General features: G+C 41.1%; 1 protein-coding gene across 5 annotated transcripts in view; it reads right to left on the reverse strand.

Moving 5' to 3' along the window:
• SMARCAD1 (SWI/SNF-related, matrix-associated actin-dependent regulator of chromatin, subfamily a, containing DEAD/H box 1) overlaps window positions 1-20,567 on the reverse strand; it is a 90,380-nt gene that overhangs the window by 54,853 nt on the left and 14,960 nt on the right. For all 5 annotated transcript variants that reach the window (XM_013964532.2, XM_005681418.3, XM_013964530.2 and 2 more), the window contains exon 3: window positions 12,539-12,716. In XM_013964532.2, coding sequence (XP_013819986.1) covers window positions 12,539-12,716 — 178 coding nt within the window. The remainder of the gene's footprint in view (window positions 1-12,538; window positions 12,717-20,567) is intronic.

Raw genomic sequence — 20,567 nt, forward strand, 5'->3', positions numbered from 1 at the left:
CATTATCTATTATTTGCCAATATGACTAAAGCTTTAAAAAAAAAAGAAAAAATCTACAAGAACAAGAATGACCACTTTGTGTTCTTTTATCTGGTCTCAAATCAAGTTATTTATTCCCTTCCATTTCCACACACACTCAGGACTAAGGGATTCCAGGCCTAATGCCTACAGGAATTAACTGTCTACTATCTTCTCCCCTGAATCTCTCTCTCTAACTGCTTCCCTCCAAGCCTATGTGTTCAAGATTGCATTTTTATTTCTTCGTATCTTTTATGGTGCTCAACTTACTATTATATATCTTCTGCCCCATCGCCTCAGGGTAATTGTTCTAAGGGCAATAATATCCTCTATAAAGTCAAATGTGATTTAAAACAACAACAAAACCCCCAAATCTTTCATTAGTTATCTGTTCTTTTGTGGTCTCAAACACTGTTGTTCTTTGAAAATGCAGCCCACCCGCAACCCTCACCATGGGTTCTGTCCTTAATCTGGGCTTCCCTGGTGGCTCAGAGGTTAAAGCTTCTGCCTCCAATGCGGGAGACCTGGGTTCGATCCCTGGGTCAGGAAGACCCCCTGGAGAAGGAAATGGCAATCCACTCCAGTATTCTTGCCTGGAGAATACCATGGACGGAGAAGCCTAGTAGGTTACAGTCCACGGAGTTGCAAAGAGCCGGACACGACTGAGCGACTTCAACTTCACCTTCAATCTGTATAGAAGGCTTTCTTTTTTTACCTTTTTTAATTCCAGTATTATCTAGGAGTCCAAGGTGGAATCAAGAGTGTAGGGAGAAATGTCAATAACCTCAGATATGCAGATGACATCACCCTTATGGCAGAAAGTGAAGAAGAACTAAAAAGCCTCTTGATGAAAGTGAATGAGGAGAGCGAAAAAGTTGGCTTAAAGTTCAACATTCAGAAAACTAAGATCATGACGTCTAGTCTCATCACTTCACGGCAAATAAATGGGGAAACAGTGGAAACAGCATCTGACTTTATTTTTTCAGGCTCCAAAGTCACTGCAGATGGTGACTGCAGCCATGAAATTAAAAGACGCTTACTCCTTGGAAAAGAAGTTATGACCAACCTAGACAGCATATTAAAAAGTAGAGACATTACTCTGTCAACAAAGGTGTGTCCAGTCAAAGCTATGGTTTTTCCAGTAGTCACGTATGATGTGAGAATTGGACTATAAAGAAAGTTGAGTGCCGAAGAATTGTTTCTTTTGAACTGTGGTGTTGCAGAAAACTCTTTAGAGTCCCTTGGACTGCAAGGAGATCCAACCAGTCCATCCTAAAGGAGATCAGTCCTGGGTGACCACTGGAAGGACTGATGTTGAAGCTGAAATTCCAACACTTTGGCCACCTGATGCGAAGAGCCAACTCATTGGAAAAGACCCTAATGCTGGGAAAGATTGAGGGCATGAGAAGAAGGGGACAACAGAGGATGGTGGGATGGCACCACCAACTCAATGGACTTGGGTTTGGGTAGACTCCGGCCGTTGGTGATGGACAGGGAGGCCTGGCGTGCTGCAGTTCATGGGATCGCAAAGATTTGACTGAGAGACGGAACTGACTAATTACCTAGGATTCTACCTTCAGCTCTTTATTATCTATTGATGTTCCCTGAGAGACTTCCACCAATTGTCAGAGTTTCTACTATCTCTATCAGTTTAGTTCAGTCTCTCAGTCGTAGCCAACTCTTTGCGACCCCATGAACCACAGCACGCCTGGCATCCCTGTCCATCACCAACCCCAGAGTTTACGCAAACATATGTCCATTGATTGGTGATGCCATCCAGCCATCTCATGCTCTGTCGTCCCCTTCTCCCTCCTTAAATCTGTCCCAGCATCAGGCTCTTTTCAAATAGGTCAGCTCTTTGCATCAGGTGGCCAAAGTATTGAAGTTTCAGTTTCAACATCAGTCCTTCCAAAGAATATTCACGACTGATTTCCTTTAGGACAGACTGGTTGGATCTCCTTGCACTGCAAGAAAATCTCAGAGAGTCTTCCTCAATATCATAATTCAAAAGCATCAATTCTTTGGCACTCAGCATTCTTTATATTCCAACTCTCACATTCATATATGACTATTGGAAAAACCACAGCCTTGACTAGATGGACAATTGTTGGCAAAGTAATCTCTCAGCCTTTTAGTATGCTGTCTATGTTGGTCTTAACTTTTCTTCCAAGGAGTAAGCGTCTTTTAATTTCATGGCTGCAGTCATCATCTGCAGTGATTTTGGAGCCTCCTAACATAAATTCTGACACTGTTTCCCCATCTATTTGCCATGAAGTGATGGGACTGGATGCCATGATCTTAGTTTTCTGAATGTTGAGCTTTAAGCCAACGTTTTTACTCTCCTCTTTCACTTTTATCAAAAGGCTCTTTAGTTCTTTGCTTTCTGCCATAAGGGTGGTGTCATCTGCATACCTGAGGTTATTGATATTTCTCCTGGCAATCTTGATTCCAGCTTGTGCTTCATCCAGCCTAGCGTTTCTCATTATGTACTCTGAATATAATTTAAATAAGCAGGGTGACAATACACAGCCTTGACGTACTTTTTTTCCAATTTGGAACCAGTCCATTGTTCCATATCCAGTTTTAACTGTTGCTTCTTGATCCGCATACAGATTTCTCAAGAGGCAGGTCAGGTGGTCTGGTATTCCCATCTCTTTCAGAATTTTCCAGTTTATTGTGATTCACAAAGTCAAAGGCTTTGGCATAGTCAATAAAGCAGAAATAGATGTTTCTTGGAACTCTCTTGTGTTTTCGATGATCCAGCAGATGTTGGCAATTTGATCTCTGGTTCCTCTGTCTTTTCTAAAATCAGCTTGAACATCAGGAAGTTCACAGTTCATGTATTTCTGAAGCCTGGCTTAGAGAATTTTGAGCATTACTTTACTAGCATGTGAGATGAGTGCAATTGTGCAGTAGTTTGAGCATTCTTTGGCATTGCCTTTCTTTGGGATTGGAATGAAAACTGACCTTTTCCAGTCCTGTGGCCACTGCTGAGTTTTCCAAATTTGCTGGCATATTGAGTGCAGCACTCTCACAGCATCACCTTTTAGGATATGAAATTGCTCAACTGGAATTCCATCACCGCCACTAGTTTTGTTCATAGTGATGCTTCCTAAGGCCCACTTGACTTCAAATTCCAGGATGTCTGGCTCTAGGTGAGTGATCACACCATCGTCATTATCTGGGTTGTAAAGATCTTTTTGTACACATCTTTTGTGTATTGTTGCCACCTCTTCTTAATATCTTCTGCTTCTGTTAGGTGCATACCATTTCTGTCCTTCATTGAGCACATCTTTGCATGAAATGTTCCCTTGGTATCTCTAATTTTCTTGAAGAGATCTCTAATCTTTCCCATTCTATTGTTCCTTTATTTCTTTGCACTGATCACCAAGGAAGGCTTTCTTATCTCTCCTTACTATTCTTTGGAACTCTGCATTCAAATGGGTATATCTTTCCTTTCCTCTTGCTTTTCGCTTCTCTTCCTTTATAGCTCTTCTTTTATAGGCCTCCTCAGACAGCCATTTTACTTTTTTGCATTTGTTTTTCTTGGGGATGGTCTTGAATCCAGTCTCCTGTACAATGTAAGGAACCTCTGTAGTTCATCAGGCACTCTGTCTATCATATCTAGTCCCTTAAAACCCATAGGTCCACCCATGAACAGAAAATTGCATTAAAGATTTACTGAACATGGCCCCACCCTTCAGAAAAAGACCCATTTTCCTCCTCAGTCAGTCTCTCCCATCAGGAAGCTTCCATAAGCCTCTTATCCTTCTCCAGAAGAAGGCAGAAAGACTGAAAACCACAATCACAGAAAACTAACCAATCTAATCACATGGACCACATCCTTGTCTAACTCAATGAAACTATGAGCCATGTCACCCAAGATGGACAGGTCATGGTGGAAAGTGCTAATAAAATGTGGCCCACAGGAGAAGGGAATGGCAAACCACTTCAGTATTCTTGCCTTGAGAACCCCATGAATAGGGGGTTCTCAAAAAGGTAGGACACTGAAAGATGAACTCCCCAGGTCGGTAGGTGCCCAACATGCTGCTAGATATCAGTGAAGAAATAACTCCAGAACGAATGAAGAAACGGAGCCAAAGCAAAAACAATACCCAGTTGTGGATGTAACTGGTGATGGAAGCAAGGTCCCATGCTGTAAAGAGCAACACTGCATAGGAACCTGGAATGTTAGGTTCATGAATCATGGCAAATTGGAAGTGGTCAAACAGGAGATGACAAGAGTGAATACTGACATTTTAGGAATCAGCGAACTAAAATGGACTGGAATGGGTGAATTTAACTCATGACCATTTTATCTACTACTGTGGGCAAGAATCCCTTAAAAGAAATGGAGTAGCCATCATAGTCAATGAGTCTGAAACGCAGTACTTGGATGCAATCTCAAAAACAACAGAATGAGCTCTGTTCGTTTCCAAGGCAAACCATTCAGTATCACAGCAATCCAAGTCTATGCCCTGACCAGTAATGTTGAAGAAGCTAAAGTTGAATGGTTCTATTAAGACCTTCAAGACCTTCTAGAACTAACACCCCCAAAACATGTCCTTTCCATTATGCAAAAGTAGGAAGTCAAGAAATACCTGGAGTAACACCAGGCAAATTTGGCCTTGGAGTACAGACTGAAGCAGGTCAAAGGCTAATAGAGTTTTGCCGAGAATGCACTAGTCATAGCAAACACCCTCTTCCAACAACACAAGAGAAGACTCTACACATGGACATCACCAGATGGTCAACACTGAAATCAGGTTGATTATACTCTTTGCAGCCAAAGATGGAGAAGCTCTACACAGTCAGCAAAAGCAAGACCGGGAGCTGACTATGGCTCAGATCATGAATTCCTTATTGCCAAATCAGACTTAAATTGAATAATCTAGGGAAAACCACTAGACCATTCAGATATAACCTAAATCACATCCCTTATGATTACACAGTAGAAGTGAGAAATAGATTTAAGGGACTAGATCTGATAGAATGCCTGATGAACTATGGACGGAGGTTAGCAACACTGTACAGGAGACAGGGAGCAAGACCATTCCCAAGAAATAAAATTATCTCTATCTGAGGTTCTCAAAAGAGAGGCAATTTTGCCCTCAGAGGACATGTGGCAGTGGCTGGAGACATTTTTGACTGTCTTGCCTAGGGAGGTGCTACTGGCATTTAACTGGTTCAGTTCAGTTCAGTTCAGTCGCTCAGTCATGTCCGACTCTTTGCGACCCCATGAATTGCAGCATGCCAGGCCTCCCTGTCCATCACCATCTCCTGGAGTTCACTCAGACTCACGTCCATCGAGTCCATGGTGCCATCCAGCCATCTCATCCTCTGTCGTCCCCTTCTCCTCCTGCCCCCAATCCCTCCCAGCATCAGAGTCTTTTCCAATGAGTCAACTCTTCGCATGAGGTGGCCAAAGTGCTGGAGTTTCAGCTTCAGCATCATTCCTTCCAAAGAAATCCCAGGGTTGATCTCCTTCAGAATGGACTGGTTGGATCTCCTTGCAGTCCAAGGGACTCTCAAGAGTCTTCTCCAACACCACAGTTCAAAAGCATCAATTCTTCGGCACTCAGCCTTCTTCACAGTCCAACTCTCACATCCATACATGACCACAGGAAAAACCATAGCCTTGACTAGACGGACCTTAGTCGGCAAAGTAATGTCTCTGCCTTTGAATATACTATCTAGGTTGGTCATAACTTTTCTTCCAAGGAGTAAGCGTCTTTTAATTTCATGGCTGCAATCACCATCTGCAGTGATTTTGGAGTCCCAAAAAATAAGGTCTGACACTGTTTCCACTGTTTCCCCATCTATTTCCCATGAAGTGATGGGACCGGATGCCATGATCTTCCTTTTCTGAATGTTGAACTTTAAGCCAACTTTTTCACTCTCCTCTTTCACTTTCATCAAGAGGCTTTTTAGCTCTTCTTCACTTTCTGCCATAAGGGTGGTGTCATCTGCATATCTGAGGTGATTGATATTTCTCCAGGCAATCTTGATTCCAGTTTGTGTTTCTTCCAGCCCAGCGTGTCTCATGATGTACTCTGCATAGAAGTTAAATAAGCAGGGTGACAATATACAGCCTTGACGTACTCCTTTTCCTATTTGGAACCAGTCTGTTGTTCCACGTCCAGTTCTAACTGCTGCTTCTTCAATTGCATACAGATTTCTCAGGAGGCGGGTCAGATGGTTTTGTATTCCCATCTCTTTCAGAATTTTCCACAGTTTATTGTGATCCACACAGTCAAAGGCTTTGGCACAGTCAATAAAGCAGAAATAGATGTTTTTCTAGAACTCTCTTGCTTTTTCCATGGTCCAGCGCATGTTGGCAATTTGATCTCTGGTTCCTCTGCCTTTTCTAAAACCAGCTTGAACATCAGGAAGTTCACGGTTCACGTATTGCTGAAGCTTGGCTTGGAGAATTTTGAGCATTACTTTACTAGCATGTGAGATGAGTGCAATTGTGTGGTAGTTTGAGCATTCTTTGGCATTGCCTTTCTTTGGGATTGGAATGAAAACTGACCTTTTCCAGTCCTGTGGCCACTGCTGAGTTTTCCAAATACTGGTAGAGGTCAGGGATTCTGTTAAACATTCTACAACATACAGAGCAGCCCCTCATAACACAGAACTCCCTGGCCCAAAATGTCAGCGGTGTCAAGGTTAAGAAACCCTGATAATTAAAAAGGCCCATGCATTGATTGTAACTGACTGTAACTATGGAAAACAGTGTTGTGAAAACAATAGGGATTTTTATCAGCTGACATGATTTCCAGGATATATATACATACTTCTAAGTTAATAAATCTCATTTATGACAGAGGATGAGATGGTTGGATGGCATCACCGACTCAATGGATATGAGTTTGAGCAAAGCCCAGGAGTTGGTGGACAGGGAAGCCTGGCATGCTGCAGTCCATGGGATCACAGTCGAACATGACTGAGAGACTGAACTGAAGTTAATAAAACAAATAATAAATGTACACATACAAAATGAAAGAAAGAAATGAAGTGACTCAGTCGTGCCCGACTCTTTGCGACCCCATGGACAGTAGCCTGCACCAAGCTCCTCCATCCATGGGATTTTCTAGGCAAGAGTACTGGAGTGGGTTGCCGTTTCCTTCTCCAGGGAATCTTCCCGATCCAGGGATCGAACCCAGGTCTCCCGCATTGTAGACAGACACTTTACCGTCTGAACCACCAAGCAAGTCCCATACATACACATTATTTATTCATACACAGCACAAGATATAGAGTGCTTACTTCTGTGCAGCAAAGAAGAAAAAAAAGACACATGAAAGAAAAACAAAGTATGACAAAAAACTACCTGGTTAGTTCTGAGGTGGGAGGAGGAAGAGGCTGGTAGGAGAAGGGACAGGAAGTTACTACTTCTTTGTGCTTAGACACTCTGTCAAGTCCAACTTTTTGCAAACCCATGGACTGCAGCCTGCCAGGCTCTGTCCGTGGGATTTTCCAGGCAAGAATACTGGAGTGGGTTGCCATTTCCTACTTCAATTGTTCTCTAAGCACATTCTATATAGAGTTTCAATTTTTGGAACCATGTCAATATTTTAATTATTTGAAGGTAAAATTTTTTTTAAAAGGGACAAGGGAAAAAAACCCTAAAAGGAATACAAACAAAAATTAACATAATGAACTACACTTGAAGTGAATAACAAAGAAAATTTTCAATAAATAATCGAAGTACTGTAACCATCCTTCACCTAAAGACAACATAAAACTTATGAACAAATCTTAGACTCTTAGTGGGCTTTACAGTCAAGCAGTATGACAGCAGCAATTCTGAAACTATTATACGTACACTGGGTGACAACAAATTAGCAAATATAATGATACTGGTGGAAGCAGAGGTCTCACTATCAGAGAAGGAAATACAGAGGAGAGGCAAGGAAGAGTCTTACAGTATTAGGTCAGAATAAAATATATTATCACAAACTTATGATTTTAAAAGCAACAACAACAAAAACCCCACAACATTCTCTCTCATATCCTAGCCCATTCTTGCTCAAAGGGCAATGACAATCCTGTTTCACCCAACAGCAAAGAAAGAACACACCTCATTCCCAGATTTCCAAATGCCATTCCTTTAAAAAGGTGCTACTTGAAGAAACGGCAAATTCTAATTTCAGGCTTGAGAATTCAACTTTAGCCCATCCATTAGGAGAGATGAAAAGAACAAACAAAACTCTACAGAGAGAAGGGTAAACTCTCTTATGCATTGTTGAAGAACTGATAAACTGATCTATGGTATCAGTTCAGTTTAGTTGCTCAGTCGTTTCCAACTCTTTGTAACCCCATGGACTGCAGCACACCAGGCTTCCTTGTCCATCAACAACTTCTGGAGCTTGCTCAAAGTGATGTCCATCAAGTCAGTGATGCCATCCAACCATCTCATCCTCTGTCATGCCTGTCTCCTCCTGCCTTCGATCTTTCCCAGCATCAGAGTCTCTTCCAATGAATCAGTTCTTCACATCAGGCGGCCAAAGTACTGGAGCTTCAGCATCAATCCTTCCAGTGCATATTCAGGACTCATTACCTTTAGGATTGACTGGTTTGATCTTCTTGCAGTCCAAGGGACTCTCAAGAGTCTTCTCAACACCACACTTCAGAAGCATCAATTCTTGGGTGCATTAGGGGTGTAGAAATTGAAAAAATCAAAGTGTCAGTTGCTCAGTCATGTTTGACTCTTTGCAACCCCAGTGGACTGTAGTCTGCCAGGCTCCTCTGTCCATGGGATTCTCCAGACAAGAATATTGGAGTGGGGTGCCATTTCCTTCTTCGAGGGATCTTACTGACCCAGGAATCGAACCTGGGTCTCTGGCATTGCAGGCAGATTCTTTCCTGTCTGAGCCACAGGGAAGCCATGTAGAAAGTGATAGACATCCTAGAAAACCTGGTTTATTACTGTCACAATTAACGAAAATTATGGGAATCAAAAAAAAAGGCTGAGATAATTTCAGATTAAACCAGACTAAAGACACATGATGAACTAAACCCAGTGCATGATGCTGAAGAAAATTTTACTATAGAGTAGCACTCAAAATATGATTCATGGACTAACCACCTTCCTTGAAATCCAACTGTTTGTTATCTGTCCATCAAAAGATAAGGAACTTAAACCAGAGGGAGAAACAACTACATTACTAAGCACAAAGCTTCGTTCAGCTGATTTTTTTTTTTCATTACAAGACATTCTTGGTGGAGGAACAAGTACGTCAATTTACATTTAAGGGGAAACAGGTTTGATCCTTGGTGCAGGAAGAACCCACGTAACGTAGGACAGCTAAGCTCATGCACCACAACTACTGAGCCTGTGCTCTATAGCCTGTGAGCTGCAATCACTGAAGCCTGAGTGCCCAGAGCCCATGTTTCGCAACAAGAGAAATCAATGCAATGAGAAGCCTGAGCACTACAACTGGAGTAGTCCCCACTCACTGTAACTAGAGAAAGTCCAGTGCAGTCATAAAAAAATAAATAAAAATACAATAATTCTCTTTGTTATTATTTGAAAATGAAGTCGCTCAATCATGTCCAACTCTTTGCGACCCCATGGACTGTAGCCCACCAGGCTCCTCTGTTCATGGGATTCTCCAGGCAAGAATACTGGAGTGGGGTGCCATTTCCTTCTCCAGGGGATCTTCCCGACCCAAGGATCGAACCCAGGTCTCCTGCATTGCAAGGCAGACGCTTTAACCTCTGAGCCACCAGGGAAGTCCATATTATATGAAGGTGACAAGCAAATGTGGGAAAATGTTAACAAAGGATGAATCTTTTTAAAAGGATTGTGGAAACTGGTTTTTCTTGTAACTTTTCTATGAATTTAAATTCTTTTCAAAATAAAAAGTAAAATTTGGAGTGCTAATGTAGCAAATTTCCTCAGGATCTACCACACAGGATCATCATTGTTTTTTATTTCAGAGTAAAATTCAGGACAAAGGCATGTTCACTTAAGCTTATGTATAAAAGGAAATTCATTTTAAGAGGAAATCCTCATCTTAGCAGAGGACAGTCTTGATCTCTTGCATCACTTTCCTCAGCCTTTCATCACACAACCTTTTGAGTTTTACCTCAATGACTGCTCCTTCTTAGAATCTTCTATAAGTTTCTTCTCATGTTGCTCCATTCCTAAAATCAAGAGTTCCCCTGGCCTAAGTCCTCCAACGAAGGCATTGTCTGTTTTCCAACTATACTACAGTGTCTCTTAGTGATTTTATCTAATCATGTATCTTTTAGTATCAAGGACCTGCAATGCAGGAGACCCAGGTTCTATCCCTGGGTCAGGCAGATCCCCTGGAGAAAGGAATGACAACTCACTCCGGTATTCTTGCCTGGAGAATTTCAAGGACACAGGAGCCTGGCAGGCTGCAGTTCATGGGGTCACAAAGAGTCAGATATAACTGAGCGACTAACACTGCAGTTTTCATCCTGACAACACCTAAATTTAGATGTGGAACCTAAACCTCTCTCCAGAACCTAATGATATAAATCTAAATTGCCTACCTGACACGTCCACTTAGATGTCCAAAAGTCTTCTCAAATACAGCATGTCCAAGACTTAATTGCCAATCTTTCCTTCTAACGCTGTCCTCTATCATACTCAAGACAGTACTCCTTATCCCAATTACTGTTAACTCCATCCTTCCAGTTGCCCAGGTCAAATTATCTTAGGGTCATCCGTATTCCCTTCTCTCCCATTCCATTTGCAATCCATCAATAAAGCCTCTCTGCTCTACCTTAAGAGTATATCCAGAATCTAACTACTTCTTATTCACTCCCATAGGTACTAGAATGGTCTAAGCTTCCATCCTTTTTTTTTTTTTGGCCTTGGTTATTACAAAAGTATTCATGATTCTACTACCACTTCCCTATACCCTTAAAGACTTTTAAACATATTAATCAGGTCATTTTACTCCTCTGCTCAGTATGATCCTTTAGCTCCTTTTATTCTCATTCAGAATAAAAGCCAAATAGCCTATGGGCTTATTAACTTGATAAAGTCCTTTCCCTATTCTACTCCTCACCTTGTGACCTTAGGTCCTTCACTTTCTAGCATTAGCCCCAGTCAGTCAGTTTAGTTCACTCAGTTGTGTCCAACTCTTTGCAACCCTATGGTCTGCAGCATGCCAGGCCTCCCTGTCCATCACCAACTCCTGGAGTCTACTCAAACTCATGTTCATTGAGTCAGTGATGTCATCCAACCATCCCATCCTCTGTCGACCCCTTCTCCTCCCGCCCTTAATCTTTCCCAGCATCAGGGTCTTTTCAAATGAGTCAGTTCTTCACATCATGTGGCCAAAGTATTACAGTTTCAGCTTAAGCATCAGTCCTTCCAATGAACATCCAAGACTATCTCCTTTAGGATGGACTAGTTGGATCTCCCTGCAGTCCAAGGGACTCTCAAGAGTCTTTTCCTAAACCACAGTTCAAAAGCATCAATTCTTCGGCCCTCAGCTTTCTTTATAGTCCAACTCTCACATCCATACATGACTACTGGAAAAACCATAGCTTTGACTAGATGGACCTTTATTGGGAAAGCAATGTCTCTGTTTTTTAATATGCTGTCTAGGTTAGTCATAGCTTTTCTTCCAAGAAGCAAGCGTCTTTTAAATTTCATGGCTGCAGTCACCATCTGCAGTGATTTTGGAGCCCAAGAAAATAAAGTCTGTCACTGTTTCCCCATCTATCTGCCATGATGATGGAACCCACTACTTTCTCCCTAAACAGGCATAACACCACTAAAGGTCACTAAGCAGGATATTCCTAATGCCCCTCCCAGCATATTCACATCTCCGCTCAAGCAACATCTTCTTAATGAAGTCTTTTCCAACCATGTACTCTACCCTTGGCCCTTAACCCTGGCCCCAAATCCTGTATCCCCCCTCCCTCGCCTTTGCCCATCAGATTTATTATTTGGCATACTGCATTTTTTATTTACTTACTACATTTCTATCTATCATATAAGCACTGTACTAGCTCACTGAATGTATCCCCAAAATGTCCAAAAATGTCAATCAGATTCAAGAACAAATCAGGAAGTAGTTACAAATGATCAAAGGTACCTGGTAAAATAAATTCCCTATCTATGGAGAATGAAAAGATTAAATATTTACTCTAAGTGAACTTTTTTCCTGAAAATCAGAACCGAGGGAATTCCCTGGTGGTCCACTAGTTAGGATTCAGTGCTTTTACTGCCGTGTCCTGGGCTCAATCCCTGGTTCAGGAACTAAGAACCCACAAGCCAACTTGTGAGGTAAAAATAATAATAATAGAGAAAATCAGTCCAGAATCAATCTCTCTTACACACATACACATAAACATATACATACACACACACGTGTTTACGTCTCTACGTTAGGAAAAATGACTATGATGCAGTCAGGAAAAGGAAAAAAGTGGGGTGGAGATTATCAAAAATTTTCAACATAAGTCAACTTTTACAAAAAAAAAGGGGGGGTTATACATGCAAATATAATGAACCTATTAAGTTGCTTACACTATAATCACTGTGTCTTTGTTGAATTTTTTCTCTTGAACTGTACTGGAGCAATTTGGGGATACAACATCTTCACTATCAGAAGACAAATCAATGTATTGAATCCCTCTTTGATTCTTGAAATATGATATACTTGCTTTTCTGTCATTTTCTGGAGTTTCTGGAACACTAGAATCTTCTGCAAAAGACAAAAAGCAGAAAGGCATTTTGAGCAACCTGAAAATTAGACAAATTTTGTTTGTGCAAATCTGTCTTAACACAATCACGTGCCAAAAATCTTTAGCTTCATTCATGTTTCCATATTAAACCAAACCTCCTCCTAATTTTCAAAGAAAAAATTAATAGTTAACCAGGGCTGGTATTAAATGATTTTGCACTTCAGAGGTTACTTACCAGCAAGACCTTAGTGGACACTGCAAAACAGCGGTTTGTATATTTCAACCCTCTTTTCTCTGTGCTTTTGTTTCCTAGTACTCAATTCTTACCTAAGAGAACATGGACACTAGAGCCCAAAAGACTTGAATTTCAATCCCATCTCTCAGTCAAGTTTTTTAAGTCTCAGTGTCCTCTATAAAAGAGAGATGCTAATAATCACAGGATTAATGTACACATAAAATTAGAAGATATATATTAAGAATTTAATTTAGAAATTGGCACACTGTTAATATCCAACATACATTAGCTCTTATGCAAATATTGGTGTTATGGGCCAAATTATATCTGTGAAGTCGCTCAGTCGTGTCTGACTCTTTCAGACCCCATGGACTGTAGCCTATCAGGCTCCTCTGTGCATGGGATTTTCCAGGCAAGAGTGCTGGAGTGGATTGCCATTTCCTTCTCCAGGGGATCTTCCTGACCCAGGAATCGAACCCGGGTCTCCAGCATTGCAGGCAGACGCTTTACCATCTGAGCCACCAGGGAATATTATGTCCAAAAATTATGTCCCCTCCAAAATTCCTATGCTAAAGTTCCAACCCCCATCACCTCAAAATGTAACATATTTAGAGACAGGTCCTTCATAGAAGTGACCAAGTTAAAATGAGTCAGTTAGGTTAGTAACCTAATCCAAAATGACTTGATGTTCTTAGAGAGAAACCAAGGATGTGTGTGCATGGGGGAAAGGCAACGTGGGCACACAGGGAGGAGGAGGCTGAGGAGAAAGGCCTTCACAAGAAACCAAACCCACCGACACCTTGATCTTGGACTTCTAGCCTCTAGACATGGGAGAAAATAAGTCTGCTTTTTATGTCACTCAGTCTGTGTTATTTTGTTATGGCAGCCCTCACTAATAAGTCCAGAGAAGGCAATGGCAACCCACTCCAGTGTTCTTGCCTTGAGAATCCCAGGGACGGGGTGGGGTCTGGAGGTCTGCCGTCTATGGGGTCATACAGAGTCGGACATGACTGAAGCGACTTAGCAGCAGCACTAATAAAGTCAGCATCACTTGTTATCCAAAGCAGGTGAGTATAATATTCTATTGCAGTCTCCTCTCTCCAAGGGCTGAGTTTCAAAATTATTCTCCCTTATAAACAGGAGGAGGAATTCCTGATTTAAGGAATTCATATTAAAGTGTTCAGTGTCTTGGTTTAGTGAATACAGTTGTCCTGCATTATCTGTGAGGTTTAGGGAGACTGGTTCCAGGACTTCCCTGCCCACTCCCAAAATGGGGGAATGTTCAAGTCCCTTAAATAAAATGGTCCTGTATTTTCATAGAACATATGCACACAGCTGTATTACTTATAATACCTGATTCATGTAAATACTATGTAAAGAGTTGTAAATACACACGTGAAAGTTACATAAAAGGTTGCAGTGTGTATGTGGCAAATTTTTTTGCTACTTAGAACTTCCTGGAATTTTTCTTTCTGAATATTTCCATTGTAGCTGATCTGTAGATAAGAACCCATAGATACGAGACCCAATTAATGATACATTTTAAAAAGGAATGATCACATGAATTTTAATTAAAAAATACCAATTTAAAAAACAAAAGCTACCATTAGCCACTATTCAGTATCAAGTCCAGAAGTGAAACACATTTTCAATACTTACAATAACCCCAAGGGGACATTATATCATCATTTTATAGACAAACTAAGATTCAGAGGAAGCAACTTGTCCAAAGTCATACAAGGGAAAGTATCAGACCTAAAATCCAAGACCCAGAGTCTAAATCCTGGTACGTTAAAACTCTTGACCTTCCCACAATTAACTGTCATAAAGTGATAGCAATCACTATCATAAGGCTCCTGAGACATATTTGTAAATAACATTAACCAAGGCTTACATAACCAATCTCTCAGAGGACACAAAAAAACATTTTTCTTCCTGCAATGAAGTCCTAGCAACATTACTGAAAAGCAAATCACAAAACTGTTCAAACAGAACAATTTTATAAATGTTTATGTGCCTAGGGTGAAAAACCACTTTGGGGAAAAAAAAAAAAATCACAGCTATGTTAACTGCCATTTGTATGAAGATACTTACAAATTTTGATTTTTATGTAAAGTAATAAAATGATAGTCTAATTCTTATCAAATAAGTATTAAAGGTACTATGAACTCTGCTTTTACACAGTGGTCCTGATATATCACAAACCACAAATAAAACTAAAAATGAAGACCTTTATTGCATCATAAATTTAACCTAAACTTAATGCATATAATTCAGAAAACTAAGATCATGGCATCTGGTCCCATCACTTCATGGCAAATGGATGGGGAAACAGTAGAAACAGTGGCTGACTTTATATTTTAGGGCTCCAAAATCACTGCAGGTGGTGATTGCAGCCATGAAATTAAAAGACACTTACTTATTCCTTGGAAGGAAACTTATGATCAACCTACACAGTATATTAAAAAGCAGAGACATTACTTTGTCAACAAAGGTCCGTCTAGTCAAGGCTATGGTTTTTCCAGTAGTCATGTATGGATATGAGGGTTGGACTATAAAGAAAGCTGAGCACTGAAGAATTGATGTTTTTGAACTGTGGTGTTGGAAAAGACTCTTGAGAGTCCCTTGGACTGCAAGGAGATCTACCAGTCTATCCTAAAGGAGATCAGTCTTGGGTGTTCATTGGAAGGACTGATGTTGAAGCTGAAACTTTAATATTTGGCCACCTGATGTGAAGAGCTGACTCATTTGAAAAGACCCTGATGCTGGGAAAGATTGAGGGTGGGAGGAGAAGGGGACAACAAAGGATTTGATGGTTAGATGGCATCACCAACTCAACGGACATGAGTTTGAGCAAACTCTGGAAGTTGGTGATGGACAGAGAGGCCTGGCGTGCTGCGGCTCATGGGGTCGCAAAGAGTCGGATACGACTGAGTGACTGAACTGAACTGAATGCATGTAATTTTAACAGTTCAACAGGTGTCCAGCTTTTTTAAAAGGGCTATGACAAAATGATTTGGACTGTCCACTTTTCTTTAAAAAGCTTTTTTAAAAGTGAAGAACAAGCTTTTCAAAGAAGTCTTATTGTTTGTTTGGGGGCAGAGGAGTGGCGGGTGGTAAAAATTCTTTTAGTGAGTAGTAGGAGCACTAGAGTTTCTTGAGCTGATTATATACTCATCTTTTCTTTAATCTTCTCTTATCTTCCCAATCCAGGGATCGAATCCAGGTCTCTCACATTGCAGGCAGATTCCTTCCCATCTGAGCCACCAGGGAAGCCCAAGAATACTGGAGCGGGTAGCCTATCCCTTTTCCAGGGGAACTTCCCAACCCAGGAATCAAACTAGGGCCTCCTGCATTGCATGCAGATTCATTAGCAGCTGAGCTACCAGGGAAGCCCTACTTATTATATACAGATTATAATACAAAATATATGGGGAGGACATAATTTTAAAATTCACATTTAATATGCTTCATTAATAAGATAGAAAAAAAAAGTTGGGCTTTCTTACAGGCTTCACCTGTGGCTCAGCTGGTAAAGAATCCACCTGCAATGTGGGAGACCTGGGTTCGATCCCTGGGTTGGGAAGATCCCTTGGAGAGGGCAAAGGCTACCCACTCCAGTATTCTGGCCTGGAGAATTCCATGGACTATATACTCCAGGGGTTGCAAAGAGTCAGACATGACTAAGTGCCTTTCACTTTACTCTCTTATAGGTACTGAATTACTAAGAGCTTTTACTGGATATGCAATGTTCACCATCAAAAAATATACATTAGACTGGTTCAAGAGAGTAGAGTAAAAGGACACATGTTCATCTCCTCCTGCAAGAGCACCAAGACTGCAACTGGCTGTTAAACAGCCATTAACAGGAGGACACTGGAGCCCACCAAAAAAAAGACACCCCAGACCAAAGACAAAGAAGCTGCAAGGAGATGGTAGGAGGGGGTGCAACCATAATAAAATCAAATCCCATATTCACCAGGTGAGTAACCCACAATCTGGAGAACAATAATACCAAAGAAGTTCTCCCACTATTGGGAAGGTTCTGAGCCCCATGTCAGGCTTCCCAACCTGGGGATCTGGTAAAGGGACTGGGAATCCCCAGGAATTCTGACTTTGAAGGCCAGCAGGATTTGATTACAGGACTTCCACAGGACTAGGGTAACAGACTTCACTCTTGGAGGGCACAAACAAAATCTTGAGAGTATCAAGATCCAGGGGCAAGGAGCAGTGGTCCCACAGGAGACTGAACTAGACCTACCTGCTAGTGTTGGAGGGTCTCCTGTGGAAGCGTGGGTTGGCAATGGATGGCCACAGGGACAAAGGCACTGGCAGTAGCAGTCATGGAAGGTGCCCCTTAGCATAAGCCCTCTTGGAGGTTCCCATTAACCCTACCATAAAGCCCACAGACCCCAGGGCTCAGTTGTCTCAGGCCAAATAACTAATAGGGAGGAAGCAAAACCCCACACATCAGCAGGTAATTGGATTAAAGTTTTACTGCCCACCACAGTAAGTCCCAGTTTTTCCCATGCTCAGTCCCTCCCATCAGAAGCTTACACAAGCTTCAGCCTCATGCACTAGAAGGCAGACAGAAGCAGCAAAAAGAACCACAATCCTGCAGCACTAGAACAAAAACCACATCACAGAAAGTTAACCAGAAGGAAAAGCAGAGGGTTATGTCCCAGATGAAAGGACTAGATAAAACCCCCTGAAAAACAACTAAATGAAGTGGGGATAGGCAAACTTCCAGAAAAAGAATTCAGAATAATGATAGTGAAGATGATCCAGGATCTCAGAAAAAGAATGGAGAAGATGCAAGAAATATTTACCAAAGACCCAAAAAAACTAAAGAACAAAGATGAACAATACACTAGAAGGAAGCAAAAGCAAAATAACTGAGGCAGAAGAATGGGTAAGTGACCTGGAAGACAGAATGGTGAGAGTCACTGTTGCAGAACAGAATATAGAGGAAAGAATGAAAAAGAATGAAGACAGCCTAAAAGACTTCTGCTGCTGCTAAGTCGCTTCAGTCATGTCCGACTCTGTGCGACCCCATAGACGGCAGCCCACCAGGCTCCCCCGTCCCCGGGATTCTCCAGGCAAGAACACTGGAGTGGGTTGCCATTTCCTTTTCCAATGCCTGAAAGTGAAAAGTGAAGGTGAAGTCGCTCAGTCGTGTCTGACCCTCAGCAACCCCATGAACTGCAGCCTTCCAGGGTCCTCCATCCGTGGGATTTTCCAGGCAAGAGTACTGGAGTGGGGTGCCATTGCCTTCTCCAGGGTTCCCAGAAAGAGAAGAGAGGGAGAAAGGACCTGAGGAAATATTTGAAGAGATAATAGCTGAAAACTTCCCTAACATGGAAAAGGAAACAGTCAACCAAGTCTAGGAAGCACAGAGAATCCCAAGCAGAATAAACTCAAAGAGGAACACACTGAGACACACAGTAATCAAATGACAAAAATTAAAGAGAAAGATAAAATATTAAAAGCAACAAGGGGAAAAATGACAACATACAAGGGAACTCTCATTAGCCTATATTAGCTGATTTCAACAGAAACTCTACAACCCAGAAGGGAATGGCATGACATATTTAAAGTGATGAAAGGGAAGAAACTACAACCAAGAACACTCTACCCAGCAGGACACTTGTTCAGATTCAGTGGAAAAATCAAAAGCATTCCAAACAAGCAAAAGTTAAGAGAATTCAGCACCACCAAACTAGCTTTACAACAAACGCTATAGGAATTTCTCTAAGCAGTATGCACGAGAAGGAAAAAAACCTACACAAAATAAACCCAAAACAATTAAGAAAATGGTAATAGGGTCGTGTGCGTGCATGCACGCATGTGCTCAGTTGCTTCAGTCTTGTCCAACTCTTTGCGACCTTTTTGACTGGAGCTTACCAGGATCCTCTGTCCATGGGATTCTCCAGGCAAGAATACTGGAGTGGGTTGCCATGCCCTCCTACAGGGGATCCTCCTAACCCAGGGACTGAACTTGACGTACATATTGATAATTACCTTAAACGTAAATGCATTAAACGCACCAACCAAAAGACAGACCGGCTGAATGGAGGAAAACGTGCATGTATGCACTTCCACTTATCACATCACTCTACTTAACCCCTCAAATTGTATGTAATTATTTTATATTGTTAGGTTAATCATGTTTCCATTATGGCTTGCAACTGTAATTCTTTTTTGTCTAGCTATTGGTTGTGAAAAGTGAAAAACATCTTTTATTACTGTGGAAAAAAAAAATATATGTACATATACACATTAAACATGTATAGTACCCTGAACCAAGTGGCACCCTCACAGCCTGACTGGCAAGTAACTAACAGCAGAGGAAATGGTTTGATAATATGGAGGAATGAGGGAAGATTATAATACAAAAGCATTTCTCAAACTAAGGACCTCTTTTAAACTTCTCACTTTTAAAGAAAATGAGGGCTCCATAAGAGTCTTTGCTTATGCTGGTAATAATATTTACCTCATCAGAAAACAGTAACTAAGAAAATGTTTAAGAATTTATTTAGGACTTCCCTGGAGGTCCAGTGGTTAAAAAATCCTCCTGTCAATGCTGGGGACATCAGTTCAATCCCTGGTCCAGGTAGATTCCACATGCTGCACGGCAACTAAGCCTGTGTGTCGCAAGAGAAGCCACTGGAATGAGCAGCCGGCGCACCACAACTAGAGAAACCGTGAGTGCAGCAACGAAGACCCAGCACAACCATAAAGAAAACAAGAACAAGAGGAAGGAAGGAATTCTTAAAAAAAAATAAGAAGAAAACTATATTCCTTCCTCCCCTCATCCCTCAAATTCAGTGAGACAAGTAGCACTGTTTTAAATCTGTGAAGATTCCTGGTTTAATAGAAAGACAGCTAGAGTCTCATATCTGTTTGTGCAATTATCTGTTCAAGTGTATTGTTTATGTTTGGTTTACAAAGGAAATCATGCCTCACTACAGTTATATAGTTAAGGAAGGAATATTTTTCAAAAATAAAAAATAGCCTTTTTACTTTACTGTGGGTATTTTTTGACACTGAACCCACATTTGACAGATGGTAGTTTTTCTGAAGGTTGTTGCAATGTGGAGTCTGAAATGATGAGAACGAACTTTTCATTCTGTTACATTAAAACCCTCCAGTCAATCTTGCACTTTAACAGCCCCTTAACCCACACATTATTTTTTTAAAACATTGTGTGCATTATCTTTTGGAAAATATTGGTTCACTCACTGATTAATGCATATCTTCCAAATGTTGAGACACGTCATATTTTTTTTACAAAAATGACATTCATTAATCTCACCACTGGTCTCTAAATATCTGGAGATTGTCAAATCACATTTGTAGATATGTTTTTCAAAACTCAAAAGTTTCCTCTGAAACTAGAATTTTATCACTTGCATAGATACTGTCAGTTGTTTTCCTTGGTATCAGTTCATTTTTTGGAAAAAAAAAAAAAGTCTGTTAAATACCTGTCTACATAATGTGGTTTGTCAGTCATTCTTTTAAATAACAATGGTATTCTGTGAAAGAATGACAAGCTCAGCTCAAACTCTAAGCAACTGCTCAAATGCTTTCTCCTGAGACAACTACTGCACTCCAGCATGCAGCAAAGGGGAGTTCA

Source organism: Capra hircus, chromosome 6 (assembly GCF_001704415.2).
Source record: "Capra hircus breed San Clemente chromosome 6, ASM170441v1, whole genome shotgun sequence".
Classification (NCBI taxonomy): Eukaryota; Metazoa; Chordata; class Mammalia; order Artiodactyla; family Bovidae; genus Capra; species Capra hircus.